The sequence below is a fragment of the Anguilla anguilla genome, chromosome 8 (assembly GCF_013347855.1).
Source record: "Anguilla anguilla isolate fAngAng1 chromosome 8, fAngAng1.pri, whole genome shotgun sequence".
Lineage (NCBI taxonomy): Eukaryota > Metazoa > Chordata > Actinopteri > Anguilliformes > Anguillidae > Anguilla > Anguilla anguilla.
Genome location: NC_049208.1, coordinates 37814718 through 37835660, shown reverse-complemented (window position 1 = coordinate 37835660; position 20943 = coordinate 37814718). Strand labels below are relative to the sequence as shown.

The window sequence follows — 20943 nt, the reverse complement described above, 5'->3', positions numbered from 1 at the left end:
TAATTCCTCATGCATAAAAATCAAAGAGGCAGAGAAAAGCAGGTGGCGAGATGTACCGGAGCTCATTAAATCATGCTCCCATGCAGAGGCAGACAAGCACCAAATATGTTTCTTCACATGTTTCCTCAGATAGAAATAAAAATCATACACAGGAAGCAACTCACCGTGATGTATAAACTGAACAGACGTACTGTGGTGTGTACCTATCCAATTAGTTAATAGACTCACAGTGACTTGTACTATGCATTAGTCAATAGCTGTGTACCCATGCCATTAGTTTATACACTAACAGTGATGTGTACCGATGCCATTAGTTTATACACTAACAGTGATGTGTACCGATGCCATTAGTTTATACATTCACAGTGATGTGTACCGATGCCATTAGTTTATACATTCACAGTGATGTGTACCTATGCCATTAGTTTCTAGACTCTGAGTGATGTGTACCTATCAATTTAGTGAAGAGATGCCCAATGATTTGATTATATCTCAGAAGAACACACAGTAGGTGGTAGGCTAAGAGGGTCCACAAAACTGCATCTGTGCATCAATGACTAGTCTCAAGCAAGACACGGTCTGATGACAGGTGCTTTGCATTATCAGCGAGACTTCAATACATTCTTAATTCTAAAATGTAATCTTCTTTAGGTATAAACTCCAGGCATATACAGACTAGCGGTTATGTTCTGGCACATTCTTACTGAGAAACATATAACTGACTCCTTTGTGCATTCGTGCATCTATGCGCACATACATGAGCTTGTGGGTGGGTGTGCACATGTTGTATGGTCGTGTGAGCGTGTGTCTGTATGTGCATGAGTGTGTGCGCGCATGTGTATGTACATGTGTATATTTCTTTCTGGAGATTATAGGTAGGTACCCAAGATCATGTTCCCTTGCTTATGAAATAAAGGTCTGTGGCAAACATCTATAGATGAGCGGGGATTACCTCAGTCTGGGGCAGTTCAGAACAGCTCTCTCTCTGGGCCCTTTTATGGTCACAGTGAATCAACATCCACTGGAGTTCAAACTGAGAAAAGAAGATAACATTTTTTCACCGTTCCATTTTCCATAATTTCATGCAACTTGTCTTATCCTTAGGACAATCCTTTTTTTGTTGTTTCCTCATGTTGGATATTTAACTTGTATTACCTGATTACTGAAATCCATACATTTTCATGTAGCCCTCATAAATGCAACGGAACCACTGAATTTAAAATAGTTTACACTATTGTGGCTGCACATGCTTCATATACATATGTTAAAAGGTGGACCTGGCTTCAACTTTTGAGAAAGTTCACCATCACCACTGGCAGTATACAAAGCTAGGGTGGCCAGACATTCTGTTTTTCTGGGACAGTCCCAGTTACATTCCTTTTTCACACCCATATTTCAGTCGTACCATATTTCAATGAGTTTACTGACTGTAACTACCATCATTGTAAGTTCTCTTTGCATTATATATACAGTCCTTCAGGGAATCTGGTCACTCTATACCAAGCACAAGCACCCAGAAGATGGTAGTTTTCACCAAGGAGAAATATCACTGTCTGGTGCTTGCTTTCTCTATGTGGTCTATCATGTAGAAAATAGACACTGGTCAGTGTAGAGTAGTGTATGTTTCAGCATACTGTAGTAGAATATAGGGTTCTTGAGATTAAGACCAGAGGCTCATGTCCCCTACAGGGGACAAGGAAGAATCACCAATGAGGATGTGGCATTCGGTCTGGCAGAGTGGATTTGTCTCAGCCAGTTTGAAAAGTTAGGCAGCTGAGACCAACGGAAAGCTGAAAATCTGTCACTAGGTTTTGCTTTCTTTTGTCTTTCTTCTTTTAGTTTTAGTTTGTTGTTTTAGTTTTTTGCCTGGAACCTGTGGGAAAGATGAAGTTGTTTACTGTATTTCTTTTTGTGTTGGTGTGGGTGCGCACGGTGTGTGACATAAATTGTGTCAAACCCGGGAGGGAGCGATCTTAGTGCAAGCCAATTTAGCCTGTCGTTGAATTGTGGGGGTGGAGAATTGTGGCATTGGGTCCAGTGGAGCAGATTTGTCTCGGCCACACCTATGGGTGGACAGAGCACACACACCTGGGTTGGGTTAACTAATTAGCCCAGGTGGTTGAAGGTGAGTTCCTCTCCACAGTATGGGGCCAAGACCAGGGGGAAAACATGCTGAGAGAGAGATTTTGTTTTGGAGTTTTCGTTTGTCGAAGACAAAGGGAAGGAAAACAGTCACTGAAAAATGGAGGGGCTGGCAACTGAAATGCTGGCTTGCTGAGACCAGCTGAAAAGCTGTTGCTGGGTTCTGCTTTTGTTCGTCTTTGTTGTTTTAGTTTATGTTTTTGCCCAGAACCTTTGAAGGAGAAAGGTGAAGAAGTTCATTTGTTTTCATGTTGGTGTGGGTGCGCTCTCTCTTTCTCCATATGACAATCAGGGTGCAGGCCCAGAACTGCCGCATCTCCCTCCCAGAGGTGTCACACGCTGTGTGACAAAGAATTATAATAGTCCGACTACAGAACAATCACGTGTCATAGGTTCAGAGCTGAGGAACTCACCACAACAGAAGAGTTGGGGTCGGCATCCAGCCTCCCGATGAGGGTGTCCCCCTCGGTGTTGATCGAGCCCTTGCCCTTGATGGGCTTGCTGTCGACGGGCTGGCAGTCCACGTACAGGGTGACCTGGTCCCTCTCCACGCCCACCATCACCTTGTGCCACTTGGTGTTGAAGAGGACGGACAGGCCGGGGAAGGTGACCGTCTGGAGGTCGCCGTCCATCCCGATGAGGAAGAACTCCAGGGCCTGCTGGTCGCCGTTCAGCCTCAGCCCCGCCTGCTTGCTCCCGTCCTCGTCCACCACCTGCCAGACGTTCCACACCTTGTTGACCGTGTTCTTGATCATGCGGAACGTGGCCATGAAGGAGTACTCCTCCGGAAACCCCCTGGGGAAGTTCAGCCTAGGGGAGGACAAGGGAAGACAGCGGTCTCTTTGGTCGCCGCGGTGCCAAAATCCATGTCCCGCTGTCACCCTGGAATAAGCTTGCTTAAGAATTCAAGCCCTAACGCAGAAAATGAGGATGGAAAGTGCTGTGTTCATGTTGAGTGAGTGAGGTGAAGACGGCCAATTAGCCGGAGAACAGAAGGCCTCGCTGGATAATCCCTGTCTGTGACTGTTTAATTCTTGTGACCACAAAAACCTATATTTTGATTCCTGACTCCAAGGCATTACTCTTATCTGCAGTTAATGAAGTCAGCAGGGTATAACAGTTGTACTCTGTTCTGGAGGTCTGTCAGCAGGAAGCTTATCTTTGGCTCACAGTAAAACAAAGCAGACACCAGTGTCTTTCTCTCCCACACATACACAATTACTTAAAAAACATACACACATGAAATTGAGCACAAGGACACACACACACACACATGCACGTGTAGGTACGCAAATATGTGAATATGTACAACAACACACACTGACACAAACACATGCACATACAAAATGGAGCATCGTGTAGTTCTGGCAGGCCAGGAGAGTCAAGCGCTCCGGCTGAATCAGCTGATGGCTCAGCTGAGTGATGTTCGCCTATCACAGTACATTCACTAACAGGGCGGTCTACTTAAACAGCCTCCCTCTACTCATTCGGCTGCTCCTCCTGCATGCAAGTGCTGCACGTTGCTTCGTAAATCCCCTCCACCACCCCAGCTCCATCCCCATGCATCAAGAATTTGCATTTCTCCATTCCTATGTGTTAAGAATTTGTATTGCTCCATCCCTATGTGTTAAGAACTTGCTTGCTGCTGGATCTGTTCTGTGTGTACCCCTCTAGGGGGGTTTGGCTGCTGGCCTCCCGGCCTTATCCACGCGGGCTGCGTGGTTGGCGGGAGAGCTCCAGAACAGAGCCATACCGCCAAACATAACTGTATTGCCTTTATTGTCAATAAAGTTCTACTTTGATGACAGTGGTCCTGACAGAACTGGCACATATGCACATGCAAAACATAGACAGACATGCACATGCACACCCAAACACACACACAGACACACAGACACTTGGACTTGCATGCATGCACACAGACACACACATTTGGACATGCACTTGTATGCACACACACACACACACGCAACAAGAAAGAGAGAGAGAGAGAGAGAGACCAAGAGAGAGACGTGTAGCTCGTGCCCTGAGCACAAAGCCTCAGGAGATTACCTCATGTCCTAGAGGCCCAGCCCTTAACACAACCATCATGAATGAAACATTCATTGAAAAGAACGTTTCAAAAGTTCAAAGCTTTTACCCAACTGTCAGGCGCGCATGCATACATGATATTCATCATCACTTCAAAAGAACAGAGCAGCTAGTCTTCCCCCATTGTGTTATAAATCAGAGGGCCGCACGTGGCACCTCAGCACTCAGCACTCAGCAGAGCAAATCAATTAAGGAGGCCTGACAGCATGGGTCCCTCTCTCGTCTGCTGCTCGCTGTTTGTTAACAAGCAAGGGCCTCGATGGGTGGTGTATTTATAGCTGGATGCCGCAGCCTACTTTAACCATCTTGTAAATGGATCAAGGCGAGGCAATAAAAAACAGGAGTTTCCTGTAACGCAATAAAATAAATGAAGGCCGCTCGAGCATCCCGGCGATCCCACTGCAAGAACGAGTTCACTTCGCTCAGCAGTTTCCATTTGTATTTCACGCGGTACGGCACAAACGCACACTGAGATTGCAGATGCTCACTGTGACATTAGAGCATTGCAGGTTCTGGTATTTTCCTTTTCTATTTTTGAATACTTGAAAAAAAGTTCATTCGTGAGTCTGATTTGCTTTCGTGGGGTTTTAGGGAAAACACGCAGGTGAAATACTTAATCTTATTTCCGAAATTAGCCTGACATGATTGATAGGACGTCTCACAGAACGTTGCACACTGTCACCACTGCCCGGCTTCACTCATCATTTGCCTTTGTCCTCATATTACCTCATATAATCAATTAACAATTGAAACTTTTTTCGATTGATTACAATTTTATTTACTTTAGGTGATTGTTAAAATTGCCAAACTAACAGTGCTAACAAAAGAGAAGTAATATTTAATTGAGTGTAAAAGTTAAGGACACTTTCTGATTGAATTCTGGCCAATATCAATCAATCAATCAGCCTTTATTTATAGAGCACATTTCATACAAATTTGCAACACATTGTGCTGAACACAAAAATGAAAATAAAGAACTTAAAAATCAGGTGATACATAAAAGTTGTCATACCTCTTCTTCATACAGAAAAGCCATATCTAGGCTTGAATCTGCTTTGAAATTCAGGTGGCCAGTAGTGTATGCTAATTTTCAGAAAAGATAATTGGATTTATGAATCAACCTTCACATAAAGTTCAAACATTTGAATGAAGGTTGAATTTTTAAAGAGTGAATGAATTAATTAGGTGTCAAAGTGAAACTGGCCATTCATAATATTAAAGTGGGGTTAAAACCATTAGCTGGACAGGTGATTCACCAACGGCCAGAAGTGTATGTCCACACAGAAAATAATATGTGTATATTCATAAACACACTATGCAAAGACTGTGACAAACTGAAACAGAAAAATTAAGCTTCTCTGAGCAAAAGAGACTATCACCTGTCCTCTCTAATTCTCTGCCCCTTCTTTTAACAAGCAAAAAAAAATAACATCCAAGAATGCAATACGCCTGGTCATGTCCTAAAAAATTGTAATAAAAAACTGCTAAAAGGTGGGTCTGCGCTCTAGCCTCATACTCAGATACTGAAATAGGTTTGGGCACGTTTTCTCCTCCAATGACAGGCTGCCCATGGAACAACACCTGCCTCGGACCTGTAATAACGCAACACCTGTTGAGGACGGCCTCTTGTGTACTTTCCGCTTACCTGGTTGGAATTTGAAAATTAGCCTCCCTATCGAGCCGGTACGCCACCTGAAGAGGCGTCGAGCCGTCCACCTTCCGCACCCCCTTCAGAGGAATTACGTCCAGCTGGAACTGCGTGATCAGATCGAACCCTTTCAAAGGAAGACGGGAGAAAAGGCCTTTGACACAGCTCACGCTTCTGTCATACTCTGCTGTACACGTGCTACAGTGATAATAATTATACTGGAAAGTCGCATAGCACAGCATGGCACATTTCATGGTGCAGGGGGAAGCAAACGACCACCAATCATAGCACCCAGAATGTGCTTCACCACTGGTATACAACCAAACATATTACAGGGTAGAAACTTTGCCTCTAGTACTCTTAATGCATTTTTTTTTTTCATAAATCCATGTTTTATGTTTATCACCTACCAGCTATGATTATAGTCTGGTAAGCAATTTCATTTCTTCCCACAACCAGCAGTGCCTGGAAATTCAGTCATCACATCACAGCAATATGTTTTTATGAGGTGAAATCTGCTTAAGTTCTGAGAATTACTTAACATGTGAGATAGATTTGTGGGTGGGGAAATGAAATTAAACCTTTCTCATGTGGGGAACACTTGCACAATTAAGGTTTCGCTAAGTCAGGGGTGTTCTACACTGCTACAAAATGTCAGCCATAAGTGGAATGTTTTTATTTGCTGTATTTTAGATTTTAACGTCAGAGGTTGTAATAAGGATAACAACTCAAACAGCCCTGGGAAATGAAATGCTTTAAAAAAAATTCTTAATTGTTCTGTTGTTTTGCCTTGTTAAGTGTCTTGTGAGCTGAGTCAGTGATGGCACTTGTGTTATGCAGAATGTTTAAATCAAACTTATGTTTAAATAATTAAATCGGTAGTAAAGCAGTCTTAAGTATGGACACAGGATTGATCTGTACCATAATATAAACGTAATTGTTTGCAATGAAACTTCATTGCCTTTGCCAGAAAATGAGGATACACTGCCTTAATATAATACAGCAGCAACTTTAAATCCTAAACGATATGCTTACTTCAGTCCAATTATGTTTTAATGATCAAAAATGGATCATATCTACAGCAGAAATGATCTCAAGAATGGCAGAATGTTCTTTCAAACAAAATAACATTTTTGCACCTGCAGTCCACATAGCATTGCACCACCTATTCACAGTCAGAGACTTACACTATATTTCCAAAAATATGTCGACAGCTGAACGTCACACCCATATGTACTTGTTGGACATCTCATTCCAAAACCATGAGCATTAATACAGAGTTAACCCCCCCCCCCCCCCCCCCCGGCATTGCATGTGGTGATCTTAGGCTTGTATATGGCTGCTCAGCTATGGAAACCCATTTCATGAAGCTGCTGAAGAACTGTTCTTGTGCTGATGTTGTTTCCAGAAGTAATTTGGAACTCTGTGGTGGGTGTTGCAATCGAGGACTGATGGTTTTTATGCACTAGATGGTTTAGCATTCGGCGGTCTTATCCTGTGAGCTTGTGTGGCCTATCGCTTTGCAGCTGAGCTGTTGTTGCTCCTGTACTTTTCCACTTCACAATAAATCCCACTTACAGTTGACTGGGGCAACTGTAGCAGAGCAGACATTTGATGAACCCACTTGTTGGAAAGGTGGCATCCTATGACAGTGCCACATTGAATGTCAGTGAGCTCTTTAGTATGAGTAATTCTACAGCCAATGGATATTGCATGGATGTATGCTTGATTTTATGCACCTGTTAGCAATGGGCGTGGCTTAAACATAAAAGCAGAAAGAAAACATATTACCAATTTTTTACCTGGAAGGTCATCTTGTCCATTTCTCATGATGGGGCATACTGTGTCCCCATCCAGTCTGTTGAGATCCAGCTCTAGAGGAAAAAGATAATAATGCACACTATATGTTCTCAGTGTGCTCTTGCTGCACACAATTTGAAAGACATTAACAGACAGGACAGATAAGTGCAGTGTCAATTATACCCTGCGACTGACTCATAATGGCCAAACCTGATGTGCGTAAGACTAATTATGCACATAATAAACATCCATGGGGAATGTGAAAGATCTCAGTTTAACAAAGCGCTCAGAAACTCCCAGTGACCTTCCACTGTTGTACTGCTCAGGATATTGTCAAGGTCAAAAAACCTAATTGCATGTTTTTGCAGCATTTGTCTGAATGTAGAACATTTGTGACAAACCCTGTCACTATACTTAACTGTAACTGCACAGTTGATAGTAATCATTTCCAAAGCAGCATGCAATCCATTTACTAAGGACACTTTTGATCAAAGAGCATGTCGATTCTTTTAAATTACGGTGCTGTGTTTTGAAGATTTACGACAGAGAGGAAAAATGTTGATGAATGTGCCAATGTTTGTGCACGTGACACCCTGTACAAGAAGTGTGACCTGCATTTTATTTTTTTCCTGCCCTCGTAACATTTCAGAAGGTTATGCTGGCCAGCCTGCCTCTTTCATATACATTAATCTTCCTGTGATTTATTGGAATGTTTTTCTAATTGGAAAACAAATTTTAAGGACAATTGCTCATTTCTTGCCACTTTCCCATTCATCTGCATCACTTACATAACATGGGTGATTTACCTGGATAATGTATTTTCTTAGATTACATTATAGGCATTTAGCAGACACTCTTATCCAGAGTGACTTACACAACTTTTACATAGCATTTTACATTGTATCCATTTATACAGCTGGATATATACTGAAGCAATTTCGGTTAAGTACCTCGCTCAAGGGTACAACGGCAGTGTCCTACCCGGGAATCGAACCTCCGACCTTTCGGTTACAAGCCCAGTTCCTTACCCACTGTGCTACATGTCTGTCTTAAATGTCTTAAACATCCCCCCCTAACCCCAAAGGTTACAATGCTACTCAGGCTATATATAGCCATAGTCAAACTGTTTGTTTACAAAAATGCACATTGGGGAGAACTGCTGTCAATGCACAAAATATTGTAGTTGTGAGGGAGATAACGTGTTGCCATTTTTGTATGAAATGATGAAAGCATTGTCATGGTAATGTTTGTTCTGTGCTACAGAATGCTACCGCATTTTGTCTGAATGACAATGCATCTTTTGTTTTTTATATACAATGTTTTACATCATGAAAATAAATACGCAAATTTTTAGGGTTAAGGTGGGAGTAATGCATCTTATTCCAATGACAAAATTAATTGAATTGTGGGTAGTGTTTCATTTTAAATTTATCCAGACATTTATCCATGTTCAGCAAATCTGACATTTCATCACCAATATTAACAGCATTATTTTTAACGTTATTGGAACATGACCTCCATAATGTTTTATTTATGAAGGACTGATAGCCATTCAAGGATGTTACCAGGAAATTCACATGAAAATTGCCTAGGGTGTTTTTGTGTGTTTAATAGAAATGACTGGGAATCCAACCAGGATTCTCAGCACTATTGTTGAAATGTCTTGTGCTACCTGGGTATATTTCTGTGCAAATAAAAGCTCTTATAAGTCATATCAATCATTATAAAGCATATGATAATTAAGTTTTAATATTTATACATTTTTTAATTTTTATACTTATTTATTAAAACGATGAATACCAAGGTGAGTCAATACAAAGGCAAGCCTTGTTGTGATGTTATCGTTTTAAGACCAGGCTGTTAATGCTTTAGTGCAGCTGTGAAATCCCTGACTGAAAGTAAAAAAACAAGTGGTGGCAGTTAAGGACTGAGTGCATTAAATCGGGGGGAACCATAATGATCCGTAGGGTTTTGGAGTTAATTACTATGCCTGAGTCAGCTAATGAGGAATGAGATTGGTGGTTTGTGTATAAATTGCGGTTTGGGTATAAGTGCAAGCACAAGACCCCTTTGCTTCAAGTCATATGGCCACCAACAATGGACTGCATTAGTACGGAAATATGGGTAAGCGTAACCACAGCATTCCTCATAGTCTGCTAATTATATCTGCACCAAAAAATGGAGATATTGACACTGAATACACACCATCATAAAATGCTGCCCACCAAAATCGCACGTTGGTTAAATGTTCCAGCCAGAGTAATGCGACAGAAGATGTGCGATGTTCACATTAAGTAAGGAACAAGTATTTACTGTTCGCTGTGGTTTAGACAAAACTTATATTATTATAATGTTAAAACCTTATACATTACTAATCCACACAATTTTATACAGAATTTTCAACTCAACTAAGCTCAATTCCAATTGAACCAGACTGAATTTAAAATTTCACATTTCTCCTTGATATAGGCACTGTCGCTGGATCTATGCTGTTTGAAAAGAGTAAAATAACATTCTATTTTCCAGCCGGCACATGGCGTGTTGTGAGCTGTTGCATCGACAAAATGGTATTTTAGTCATGGATATTGATGCGCCTGAGCCATTTAGTAATTTTGTGACCCGCTGTGCCCCAAATTCGAGGGGAACCACTGCTGGGGGTATACAATTTTGATGCAGCTCATCAAAATGTTCAGGTCAATCAAGCCTGTCATTTGTGCCTTTCCCCAGCTGCTTGCTCAGACCACGTCTATGGCATAAAGTGCAGGCCATTGTACAGTGGATTGCTAATTTTGGGAATTTCTCATGTAATGTGCGCATGATTACAATCTATTCAAAAGCCAATCAGTGGTTTTACTGGATCATATTCTGTCCAATGTGACTTTTATATCAATCCCAGAAGCGGGAAAAATGAATTTGAATACTTTGCATGAATATTTAAATCAATAAAGTCTTTGTTCATTGATGAAAATGGTACATACACTGTATGCGGGATTGGAATGAGTTGTGGGGTTGTCTTGTTTTAAATACACTTATTTATTCTATACAGTCATGTCATACGAAAATCTTGATTTTCTGTAGGCTTTACGTCATTCGCTGACCAGATACTAACCATGTGTATCTATTCTATACCCTTCTATATGCATGATCTATTTACACTCTATATGTAGATGTTACAGCCAGCCACATGGGGATAGACTTGCTGTTTTGTTGCTTAGCGATGTCTGAGTAAGCAACAGAAGTCAAACCCATGTTGTTTTGGAACCAGCTGATAAATTATCGAAATAAGTACATTTTAAACATAACGAAACCACAACTCATCCAACACTGCATGGTTTAGTTACGCCATACCATAGTTGTGAATTAATGATGGATTTGTGTATTCCAATTTTTCTTTCATTTGAGCAACACCAAGTCATTTTACTGCTGTGAACAGAATCACTGAAATTGTATGACCTTCTCTGGTTTTATTTTGTTTAATAAAACTTCAAGATAATGTTGTCATAGCACGATAGCATAGCACGTTTAAGCTATTTAGCTACAGGTTTAATAGGAAATTATAACTGGCCCATAAACGTTTTAATTCTGATGGAAGAAATTTCAAACAAATGCAAACAAGTTTCTCTATCAGACGCAATTTGTGAAAAAAAAGAGAGGCAGCCCTACTCTGCACCTCCCGCAAAATAAATTTCTGATTAGTATATCATTATCTTCCTCTTCCATTGCAGCAGCAGACCACCAAAATTGGCGGTTAAAGGAAATGAAAAGAGGTCATTTGATTAGCTATTAATCAATCCAGCTGCACCACACCCACTGATAATATATGTATTCTGTATAACCCGGCCCTGTTTCTAGATGCGCCACGCTTTTTGTGCAGTCCGCTTGCATCTGGTCCAGGACACCCATGCGCCGTAAGATATTGATTCCAGAAAATACAGCCCTATAACTATATCCTAATCTACACAGAGAAAGTCAGCTGTCATCTGACTGGACAGACATCCCTGAAAGATATCATAACTTTGATTCACAACAAACTGCGAGAGGGCCTTTTTTCATCACGGTCATTGTCTGTTGACTTTCAAAATCCCCTACATTAATTTGAAAATCATTTCCATTGGAAAATAATCAAAACTTGCATTTGTTAGGTCAGAATTGAAGCCCACCTGGTGCCCACAAAATGTTTTCATCATATTTCTCTCACAGTGCTTTCTTGAGAGGTCAATGATTGAACAGCAACTATTAAAATAGGATTGTGGGATCTTTTTTTTTCTTCTTGTTGTTGAAAAGCTGTGGAATGTGAAAATGAATATCATGAAAAGGAAGACCGTCATGTACTTACGCCCCAAAGCTGGAGAGCCAAGTAAGGATAAGACGGCCATGCAAGCTCGTAGAAACAGGAACCTGAAAGGGCACTGTGGTCTTTGCCTGCAGAGTTGGACATAAAAAGCAACAAATATGGTCACACATCTTCTTTGTTACATGAGTCACCTACAGCAGGGTGGGCATTTATAATAAGGAGAAAAGGTTGTGTTTACCCAGCCCTGGATTCAATGTACCGTGGCTGGTTGCAAGTGTTTTTCCTGTGCAAAGAGTGCTGAGCAATTCCTGAGATTGTTAAACTGTGTTTGTAAGAAAAAACAGAGCCCATTTATTCATTTCAGTCCAGGGCTTGTCTCTTGATTTGTACAACAACATGTTTTTAACAACTAAAACATTTCCTTGGGATTATTTTCCAGTGCAAATATAAGTTTATGCTCTTTGTGTAAAGTCATTTAAACTAAACTAATGACATTTTGAATGAATGGCCAGTTGTCCTTCAAGTGTACCTTTTTGATTCAGATCTCTGTGTTCTGTTAAAAGGATAAAACATTGAAATGAATAATTCAGGAACCTTGAAAGGTTCCTGAATTATGTTTCAGAAAGGGCAAAATACAAATGTAATTTCAATCTAAATGTTTCTAGTGGTTGAAATGAAATTCAGATTTCAAGAATCAGAAATATCTTAAGATTTAGATGCATGTTTAAGACGTCATGTCTTATTTATGAAAAGCTATACATTTCCTTGCAAAAAAATCACTTTTTTTTTTCTTTTTACAAAAATAAATAAATGAAAAAGTTGTTATAGTGGTTCTCACACCCAATTTTGCTATAGGGTAGATGACCAGAGTAAGAAGTCTTAAAGGCACACTATGTAGGATTTTCATTTTGAAATTATTATAAAACAACCATGCTCAGTCATGAGCACTTCTGCTGAATTCTTGCTTGTCTGCCTGTATTTGTTATTCTTAAAAAAAAAAATCTTCTCAGGCAGGCCAGAGAAGGCTGAAACCTGCAGGTGTTGTGATAGCAGTGGCTAGAGTATGTCTGTTCCATCGCCACTAAGCTAAAGCTGGCTACCCTGTAACTTTGCTGCGTATGCAAGAGGGAGTTTTCCCCCTTGGATATGTTGGGCGAACATTTTGGCGTACATGTGAATGCAGCTATTGCTGTATTTTTGAAAGAGACATGATTCCTGTAGCCTGCAACACAATGCTATAAAACTAGTGACCTAACTAGCCAGAGATATATACATGTTATGTTATATATGTTAGTTTGTGTGCTTTGTTATCTTGGGGTGTAGGCAGGGTTGAGACTTGAGATGTTCTTGCCTGTAAACACATCAGCAAAGCAAGGAAAGGAATCCTGCATAGTATGCCTTTAACATTCAGTTCCTGGATTTTTAGTACAGTATGCGGCGTGGATGTAATTATTCTCTGCTTTGACACTTCACTACTTCTCAACATAGGTGGCTAATGAGTCTGAATGTGTCCAGGGGTCTGTGTGGGTGCGATATTTTGTCAGCCTAGTGCTAAAATGCCTAAATCAGTTAACCTAAAGTAATCTAATTGTGGTCTTCAGTCAGGATCATGATTGCTAAATGCCAATGCAAAGTGCCAAGCTAGAACCAAAGCCTGCACCCACTCTGAGATAGGACAGTCCCGACCTACAGGCAATAGGTACAGCCTATTCTCATTTATCCCTTCCAGCGACACCACTGAGGGGTGATTTTATGTTACCATTTTAAGTTCAGAGTTTTCAGTCTCAGGTTCAGAAAAGGTTAAGCTTATGTCACAAATGAAGCTTTAAGGGGTTGAATGTATCTATTTTGATTAACATACCACAATAAGCAAAGGCCAATGCAGACAAAATGACCGGAAAACACAGGGCCCAGGTGTCCCTGACACACGCTGTTCCCACACTTGTGCCCGTCCTCACTGATCTGAGCTGCCATGGCGATGATGACGACGCAGCAGCAAAAAACAGGAAGCGCAAAAGTCTGGCAAAAAAAAAAGCGCTCTGCTTCCCTCGGCCCTCCCCCATGCGCCGGAGAACAACACGCGGGATCTAATTTGGTACGGCCAGGAAACAGCAGCAACCCCCCACCCCCGGCTGGCCTTGGGCCAGTGCTGTATAATGCCGCCGAAATAATTTGCTGTCATACCTCAGCTCCTCTCTCACCCGCTCTTTTGTGTGCGCGGCTGGCCGTGTTTGTCTGCTGCCTCACCTCCGTGATGAATATTGCCTCTTTTATCTGGCTGGCGTTTGCAGCAAATGGTGGCTGTAGAGACGGGGGTTGGAGGGCGGGGACGTTGGTGGTGGTGGTGGAGGGGGATGTAATAACTGTCAGAGTAATGACCGTTCCTCTCTCAGCCTGCCCTCTCCTGGGGAGCTTATGGCTACTTACATTTGCCCTTCAACAGGGGAAACCAGCCCTTGATGCTACGGTGAGAGTTTTGTCATTCGTCTTTGCCAGCCAATCCATCAGGAGCCGCACCTGTCATTTAGGCCAGGTTGAATTCCCTTTCACTTTGCCGAATGTCAGGGCTAGACAAAAGACGATTGGTACTTTCCCCTGGTAAACTAGCCAGATCCGCTTTTTAAATCACGATCTACAACAGGGGTTTGTCTAATAGGTCTCTCCTAATTGCAGCTGGATGGGCGTGTCATGTCTTAGTGAGGTTAGAAGCCATTCTGATTGTTCGGCTGTACCGTCAAATGAACTGTTTTGGAGAGCAGGCATTTATCTTTGTCAGTTTGTGTGACCTTGCTGGTACTTTATTTGAGAGAGAGTTTAAGAGAGAGAGAATGCATTGCATTAATTGGCATTCACTCTCCACCTCAATGTACTTCCAGACATGAAGTACATTTTATTTACCGTGAAAGCTTTAAAACATCTGAATTAGCCCTTAGAGCCACTGAGATATGTCCACATACCAGGTTACCGCAGCAGAGTGCACTTTGGATAAAGGAATGACCATACTTTGTCTCATACTTTGCATACCACAAACTGCATGGGAACAAAACAGGCAAGCACCAACATTCTTCTGTCTGGTTGCACATGAGAGCCTATGCCTTGCAAGAAATTTTGATAATCGAGAGCACATGAGTGGTCATCATGTTTTCAAAATAAGGGCTCAGTGAACAGGAATGTCACTTGCTTTTTTCCTGTTGGATTCTTGATTGAAATGTCTTCATAATGACTCATCAAAAATACACTGCACTATTTGGTTTTCCAAACCTCATTAAGTCACATCACTTAAATCAGATACTTATAGGCCTCCATGTGGATAGCTGTCTCACATGGAGACCTATGGGAAATATTCCTAAAGAAATCAAAATGACTTTGACTGTCATCTTCAATGCTATATGACACATTGACAGACATAGATATGAATTTCAGTCTAGGGACTAACACCCCAAAATATTCAACTGCTGTGAAGCCAGAGCTCTTAAACTTTCAAACATCCTTTCTGTTTCTGACGTCACGTTATCACAGGTATCAGTTAAAACGAAAAAGCTCGTTTTCACCTTTTTGGTACTCATTTGACAAACTGCAGGCTAAAAATACCATGTTCCAAATGGCGTTCTTCTGGCAGTCTGTGCCTCTCATGTGACTGTTTCTGTCACACAGATGGCTGTATCCCCTTGGAGCACCAGCCGGCAGTCTGCGCCAGAGTGCCTGGCTTGACTTCTGTGGAGTCATTTGTCTTAATTACACAAACTGGATCCCCCGTTCGGTGTACTTCACCCATGCTTGCAAATTAAACATGTCAGCCACACAAATTAATACTTTAATATTTTAAGATGGCAAATTGGCCCTTGGCGGTGCTGCGTGGGGGCAAGCTAAGTGCATCCGCAGCAGGGGCTGCAGTTTCATCAAGGTCGTCCGTGAGCGTGCCAATCAGAAAGGTCAAGGGTGCCACGCCCGGTCTCAACTGACCAAAGCGATTCACTGATGAACTGAGACGTCTCATGGAAGTCTCCATAAAATAATGTAAAAAAAATAAATAAAAACTGGGTTTGGCATGAGTGCAAGCATGGACTACAGAAACCGCTTATGATAGAGTCCTGTCAAAAATTCAATCTCACGTGTCATTGATAGAGTGAGTGACAGGAGGACTGAAACTGACGCACTGTAGCATTTCCTGGCATTTCTGTGTTTTACATGTGTGAGACTGCAGTACACAGCTCTTATCAAAATCCTGGCTTGCAGCCTGGAGCTCTAATCCACGCAGAGCTAAAAATGATATAGCAGCAACAATTTCACCAGTTCATTTGGATAGGAAGCAAATCCAAGCATGAAATTCTGTATTTTAGAAAATAAATAAATAAAAATTAAGGGATACCAGTCCACAAACTGTGATAACTAAAAATCCAATGAATTAATTCCCCGCAATGTGGAGAAATGCTTTCTAAATTCAACTTCAGTCATTGTTAAACAATAAAAGCCTCTTAACTTAACACATAGGCTGCTATTTTCAGTTCCATTGTGTTAACAACAGAGTTTTTGTTGAGTGTTAGATTGCCCTGTAAACTATTCAAACAATAACTATTGTTGGAGTTTAATGGGCATGCTTGTCAACTACAGATGGCATTGGATTGAAAATGAGGTACAATTACCCTGGCTGAAATGAAAAATGTTTACATAAACATGGCTTGCATCAGCCTTGAACACAAGTGTTTATTCTATACTTTGGTGAATGAAAATGAAAATGCCTTTAGCTTATATAAGGAATACAAACATGATCACATATTTCAGTTCATTTTAGCTGGGCTTGGTTAGTGCAATCAACATTTTCCCTGAAAAACATCTTAATGTTGCCCTTTACTTTTAGTTTTTTTCCCTTCACAATGACGTGTAAATTAATTATTATTTAATACATCAGTAAACAAATAAATAAATGCAAATAAACTAAGCTTGTGAAGAACAACTGAATCAAAGACAGACATGAGCTGAAAACATGAACTGAAAGTAAGCCAGAGTTATTAAAGTCTTAATAAGTCACCACTGATGGATGTTAAATCAATGGTTCCATGTATGGTACATGCACAGTAATATTTTAAGTATTAATTCAACTCTAACAAAATCTATATGAGTCCAACAGGAACCACATGTACAGTGTAAAAGTTCATTTAACACTGAACATTTACTGTGTGGTACATGCATTTAAAATGTATGTACCACATTACATGGTAAATAAAATGTATTAAATTGACTACTCTGGTTTCTACTTTACCAAACAAGGGGGACAAGTGGAAAACATTGTTTCAGTCAGGAAAGTGAGCTCAGTCTTTTGCAATGCAACTAAGTCTTATTTCTTTCTCAGAGTGAGATAGCATAGGGCAACACAATATGGATTAACTTTTAAAATTGCAATCATTGTGATGAAACGGAATTGTAAGCTTACCTTAATACTACTAAATTGCCGGCAGCCATTTTAACACCGTGAGGATGGAGAAAAGCTGGTTTGGCGAATCGGTGAAATGTGATGGAAAGCAAGAACAGAAGGCACAGAGTGCAGGAAATCCCCTGAGCCTATGAAGCTCTCATGGTGGTAAAGCAGGAAACCGAAAGAGCCAGCGACAGGAGATGCCAGAACTTTTTCAGAGGCCGCATGAAGTTTTTTTTTCAGCGTAGAGTCCCACTTGTTCACCAGCCCTCATTGGCCAACGGTATTTGAGGAGGTGGTGGCTGAGTTTTATTACCGGTACTTCAGACACCAAAGCCTGCAGGCCTTTTGCACTGTTTCAAGTGCCTCCTAATAACACCTATGAACCGAGCGCCATCCTGCTAATAATTAGCTTCATAACAGGGAGGTGCCCAGTCACCTCGAATAGAACGTTTAAGCAAACATAATTCTACATCTTCAATTCAGACATAGGAATCACTTCAAGAATTGTAGAGCATAATGAATATTTTTTTTAGAACTTTAATGTAACATTGGATGTATTATGCAGGCCCAGCTTGTCTGTCATCAAGCAAGTTGTGTCAGCAGTATGATTCATAGGTTCGACTCACTCCTTTCCCAATGAAGGAAAGGATACTTCAGTGGAATACATGCTCACAATCCCAGACAGACCAGTGAATCTTACCCGTGTGTTCTCAAAGGACTTACTTAATTTGTATGCAAATTTGCCTAAAGGAGACACATCAAGAGGGGTATCAGGTGTAATATAATTTAATTACGGCTTTATTCTTCAGAAAGGAAATAAGTGTCTAGGTGAGACCGATCACACATCTGGTTTTTCACAGGAAATATTTTTTTCCTCACCATAATTATAGATTTTTGCACGTGGTCCTGAGACATTTTGTAATACAGATCACAGAGCCCACTATGCTGAAAATGTGATTTTTGGGATTTCTGCAAAGAAATTGCAATAATACAACATTTTTATGCACATAGATCATACAGTGGATATGTCTCCATTGTTTCTTTATAGGCATATGCAGATGGTGACAAATTAAAGGAAAAACCTGAATAAATGAGTGGCGAAACAAACATAACGAATGCAGATGCTTTCATACAGGTGCACTGCGTGATACAATTAAGCAATGAACATCCTATCATGCTCTGTGGCATGTATAAAAATGCTGAGCAGGCCCAGTTGACCTCGATTTTGGATCAAGATGGCAAGAGGAAAAGATCAAAGTGACTTTGAAAGTGTTCATTATTGGGGCATGGATGGCAGCAGCTTCCATCACAAAGACTGCTCGACTGGCTAGTGTTTCAATTGGAACAGTGAATAAAGTGACATCTGCATTTAGATCTATTTGAAAGACATCAGTAAATCGGGTCGGGAATTGTGGTCAAAAGTGCACACTTGACCGTGATGCTTGTGCATTGGTGTGATATGTAAGGAAAAACAGAAGATTGTTCCTCAGGTGACTGAGAATGTCAATGCAGGACATGACCAGCAAGAACACAGCAAGTGTCAGCAAGAATAGTTCATCGACAACTACATAGAGAGGGATATTACACTAGTACTGCAGTGCATAAACCCCTCATTACAAAGATGAATGTACATTTGAGAGTTCAGTGGTGCAAAACCATAGGCACTGGTCTACTGAGATGTGGAAAAAAGTGATATGATCAGATGAATCATCCTTCACCATATTCTCTGGGTGAGTACAGAATGTGTGGCATACAGAATGGTACAGGCCTGAATGCTTAACCCCTACAGTGAGGGGGTCCGGTGGCTCTGTTATGCTGCGGGGGGCATTTTCCTGGCATAGTTTGGGTCCACTTATCCCCTTAGAGGGAAGGGTCACTGCAAATCAATAAAAAGTTATTCTGAGTGACCACCTTTATCCTATGATGAAACAGTTCCATCCTGATGGGAGTGGTCTCTTCCAGGGTGACAATGCCCCCATCCACAGGACATGAGGGGTCACTGAATGGTTTGATGAGTATGAAAATTATGTGAATCATGAGCTATGGCCTTTACACTTATGGAAGATTTTGGACCAATGTGTTCGACAGCTCTCTCCACCACCATCCTCATCAAAACACCAAAATTGAGGGAATATGTTTTAGACAAATGGTGTTCCAACACTCCACTAGAGTTCCAGAGACATGTAGAATCTATGCCAAGGTGCATTGAAGCTGTTCTGCAGCTCATGTGACCCAACACATTACTAAGACACTTTATGTTGGTTTTTCCTTTAATTTGTCACTCGTCTGTACATTATCTTTAAACAATCTAATGACAAAACTTCAGCTTCAATAAATCATTTCATGTATGTTTTTTGATTTCTAAAAACATTTTTTTGATGTGAAACAAATGACTTCTCTTCCTTTATGTTTTTCTGAGGTTTAATCATTAAAAATGAAAGTATAATCACCCTACATGTATATGATTTTGTTACAGATGTAAAAATTATTGGCAAACTAGGTATAAATGCTGTTATAAGGTTTTCATACGTCCACATTTCACCTGAAGCCCCAAATGAATTTGGAAACAATCAACTGTCTATATATATTAGGATTTTGGGTTTAATGAAATCATTCTATAGGTAAATAAATGCAAGTAAGATGTAAATAAACTATTATTATATTTATGTAAATGCGTGCTGGTAATGATGCCACATTTAAATCTACTTGAGAAAGCTACGCTTGAATGTTATGACAATATGATGTTGGCATAGTTACTACTTGAAACACTTTTCTTTGTGTTCACGGGTGATGGATCATGGATTTTTGCATCATATTAATTTATCAGCATTACAACATCTCTAGTATGTAGTTTCAATGCTAGTTTCATTCTGGTGTTTTTCTTTGTGAAGAGCTACGCCAGTCTAGTGCATTGTGGGCCTATCTTCTTCACTTTGCCTTAGCGGTTGCACCATAAGCGGTTGAGTTCCACTGTAGAAATGGGAAGTTACAAAAGGCAAATAACTCCCTTGGAAAATCAGGAAATCAAAGAAGGAACTGCTCTATGACATTTATTACAATGCAAATAATTACAATGCAAATAATTTGGTTTTACCAATATATCAATGCAAGAACATAATTTCAAATAAACCCAGAATATACAGTATGATCATGACATGATAACAATTGTGGAGGTTATGTGCAGTGTCATGCAATTGTATATTAAATATAAAATAATTTGACCATTCACCAAAATGTATCTATTTCACATTTCTCAGGTTTTTTTTGCATGATGACCAACAGTTTTGGATTGTGCTGTTTAGCTCACCGCCCCAGTCACAGTTTTGTATGAGATCTTACCTTTCCTGTCAATTTAGCCTAAAGATGGTATTTTTATATTCCTTTTTGAAGGGAAGCTTTTTTCATTGCAAGCTCACTGGAAATACTGAAGTCATATAGCTTACAACTGAGATTCAATGCCCCAAAGGTTTTAGAAAAAATGACATACAGTACAACCTTTAACATAAAGCAACATAGATTGCATATTTCATGTAATGTGACAATCAGAATCCC

General features: G+C 40.5%; 1 protein-coding gene across 2 annotated transcripts in view; it reads right to left on the bottom strand.

Moving 5' to 3' along the window:
- LOC118233114 (collagen alpha-3(IX) chain-like) overlaps positions 1-17586 on the bottom strand; it is a 38931-nt gene extending 21345 nt beyond the window's left edge. For both annotated transcript variants that reach the window (XM_035428476.1, XM_035428478.1), the window contains exons 1-6: positions 17407-17586; positions 12018-12103; positions 7684-7755; positions 5879-6008; positions 2556-2952; positions 953-1033 (exon numbers count right to left, since the gene is read on the bottom strand). In XM_035428476.1, coding sequence (XP_035284367.1) covers positions 953-1033; positions 2556-2952; positions 5879-6008; positions 7684-7755; positions 12018-12103; positions 17407-17435 — 795 coding nt within the window. In that variant the 5' untranslated portion in view covers positions 17436-17586. The remainder of the gene's footprint in view (positions 1-952; positions 1034-2555; positions 2953-5878; positions 6009-7683; positions 7756-12017; positions 12104-17406) is intronic.
- Positions 17587-20943: the final 3357 nt, after the last annotated feature.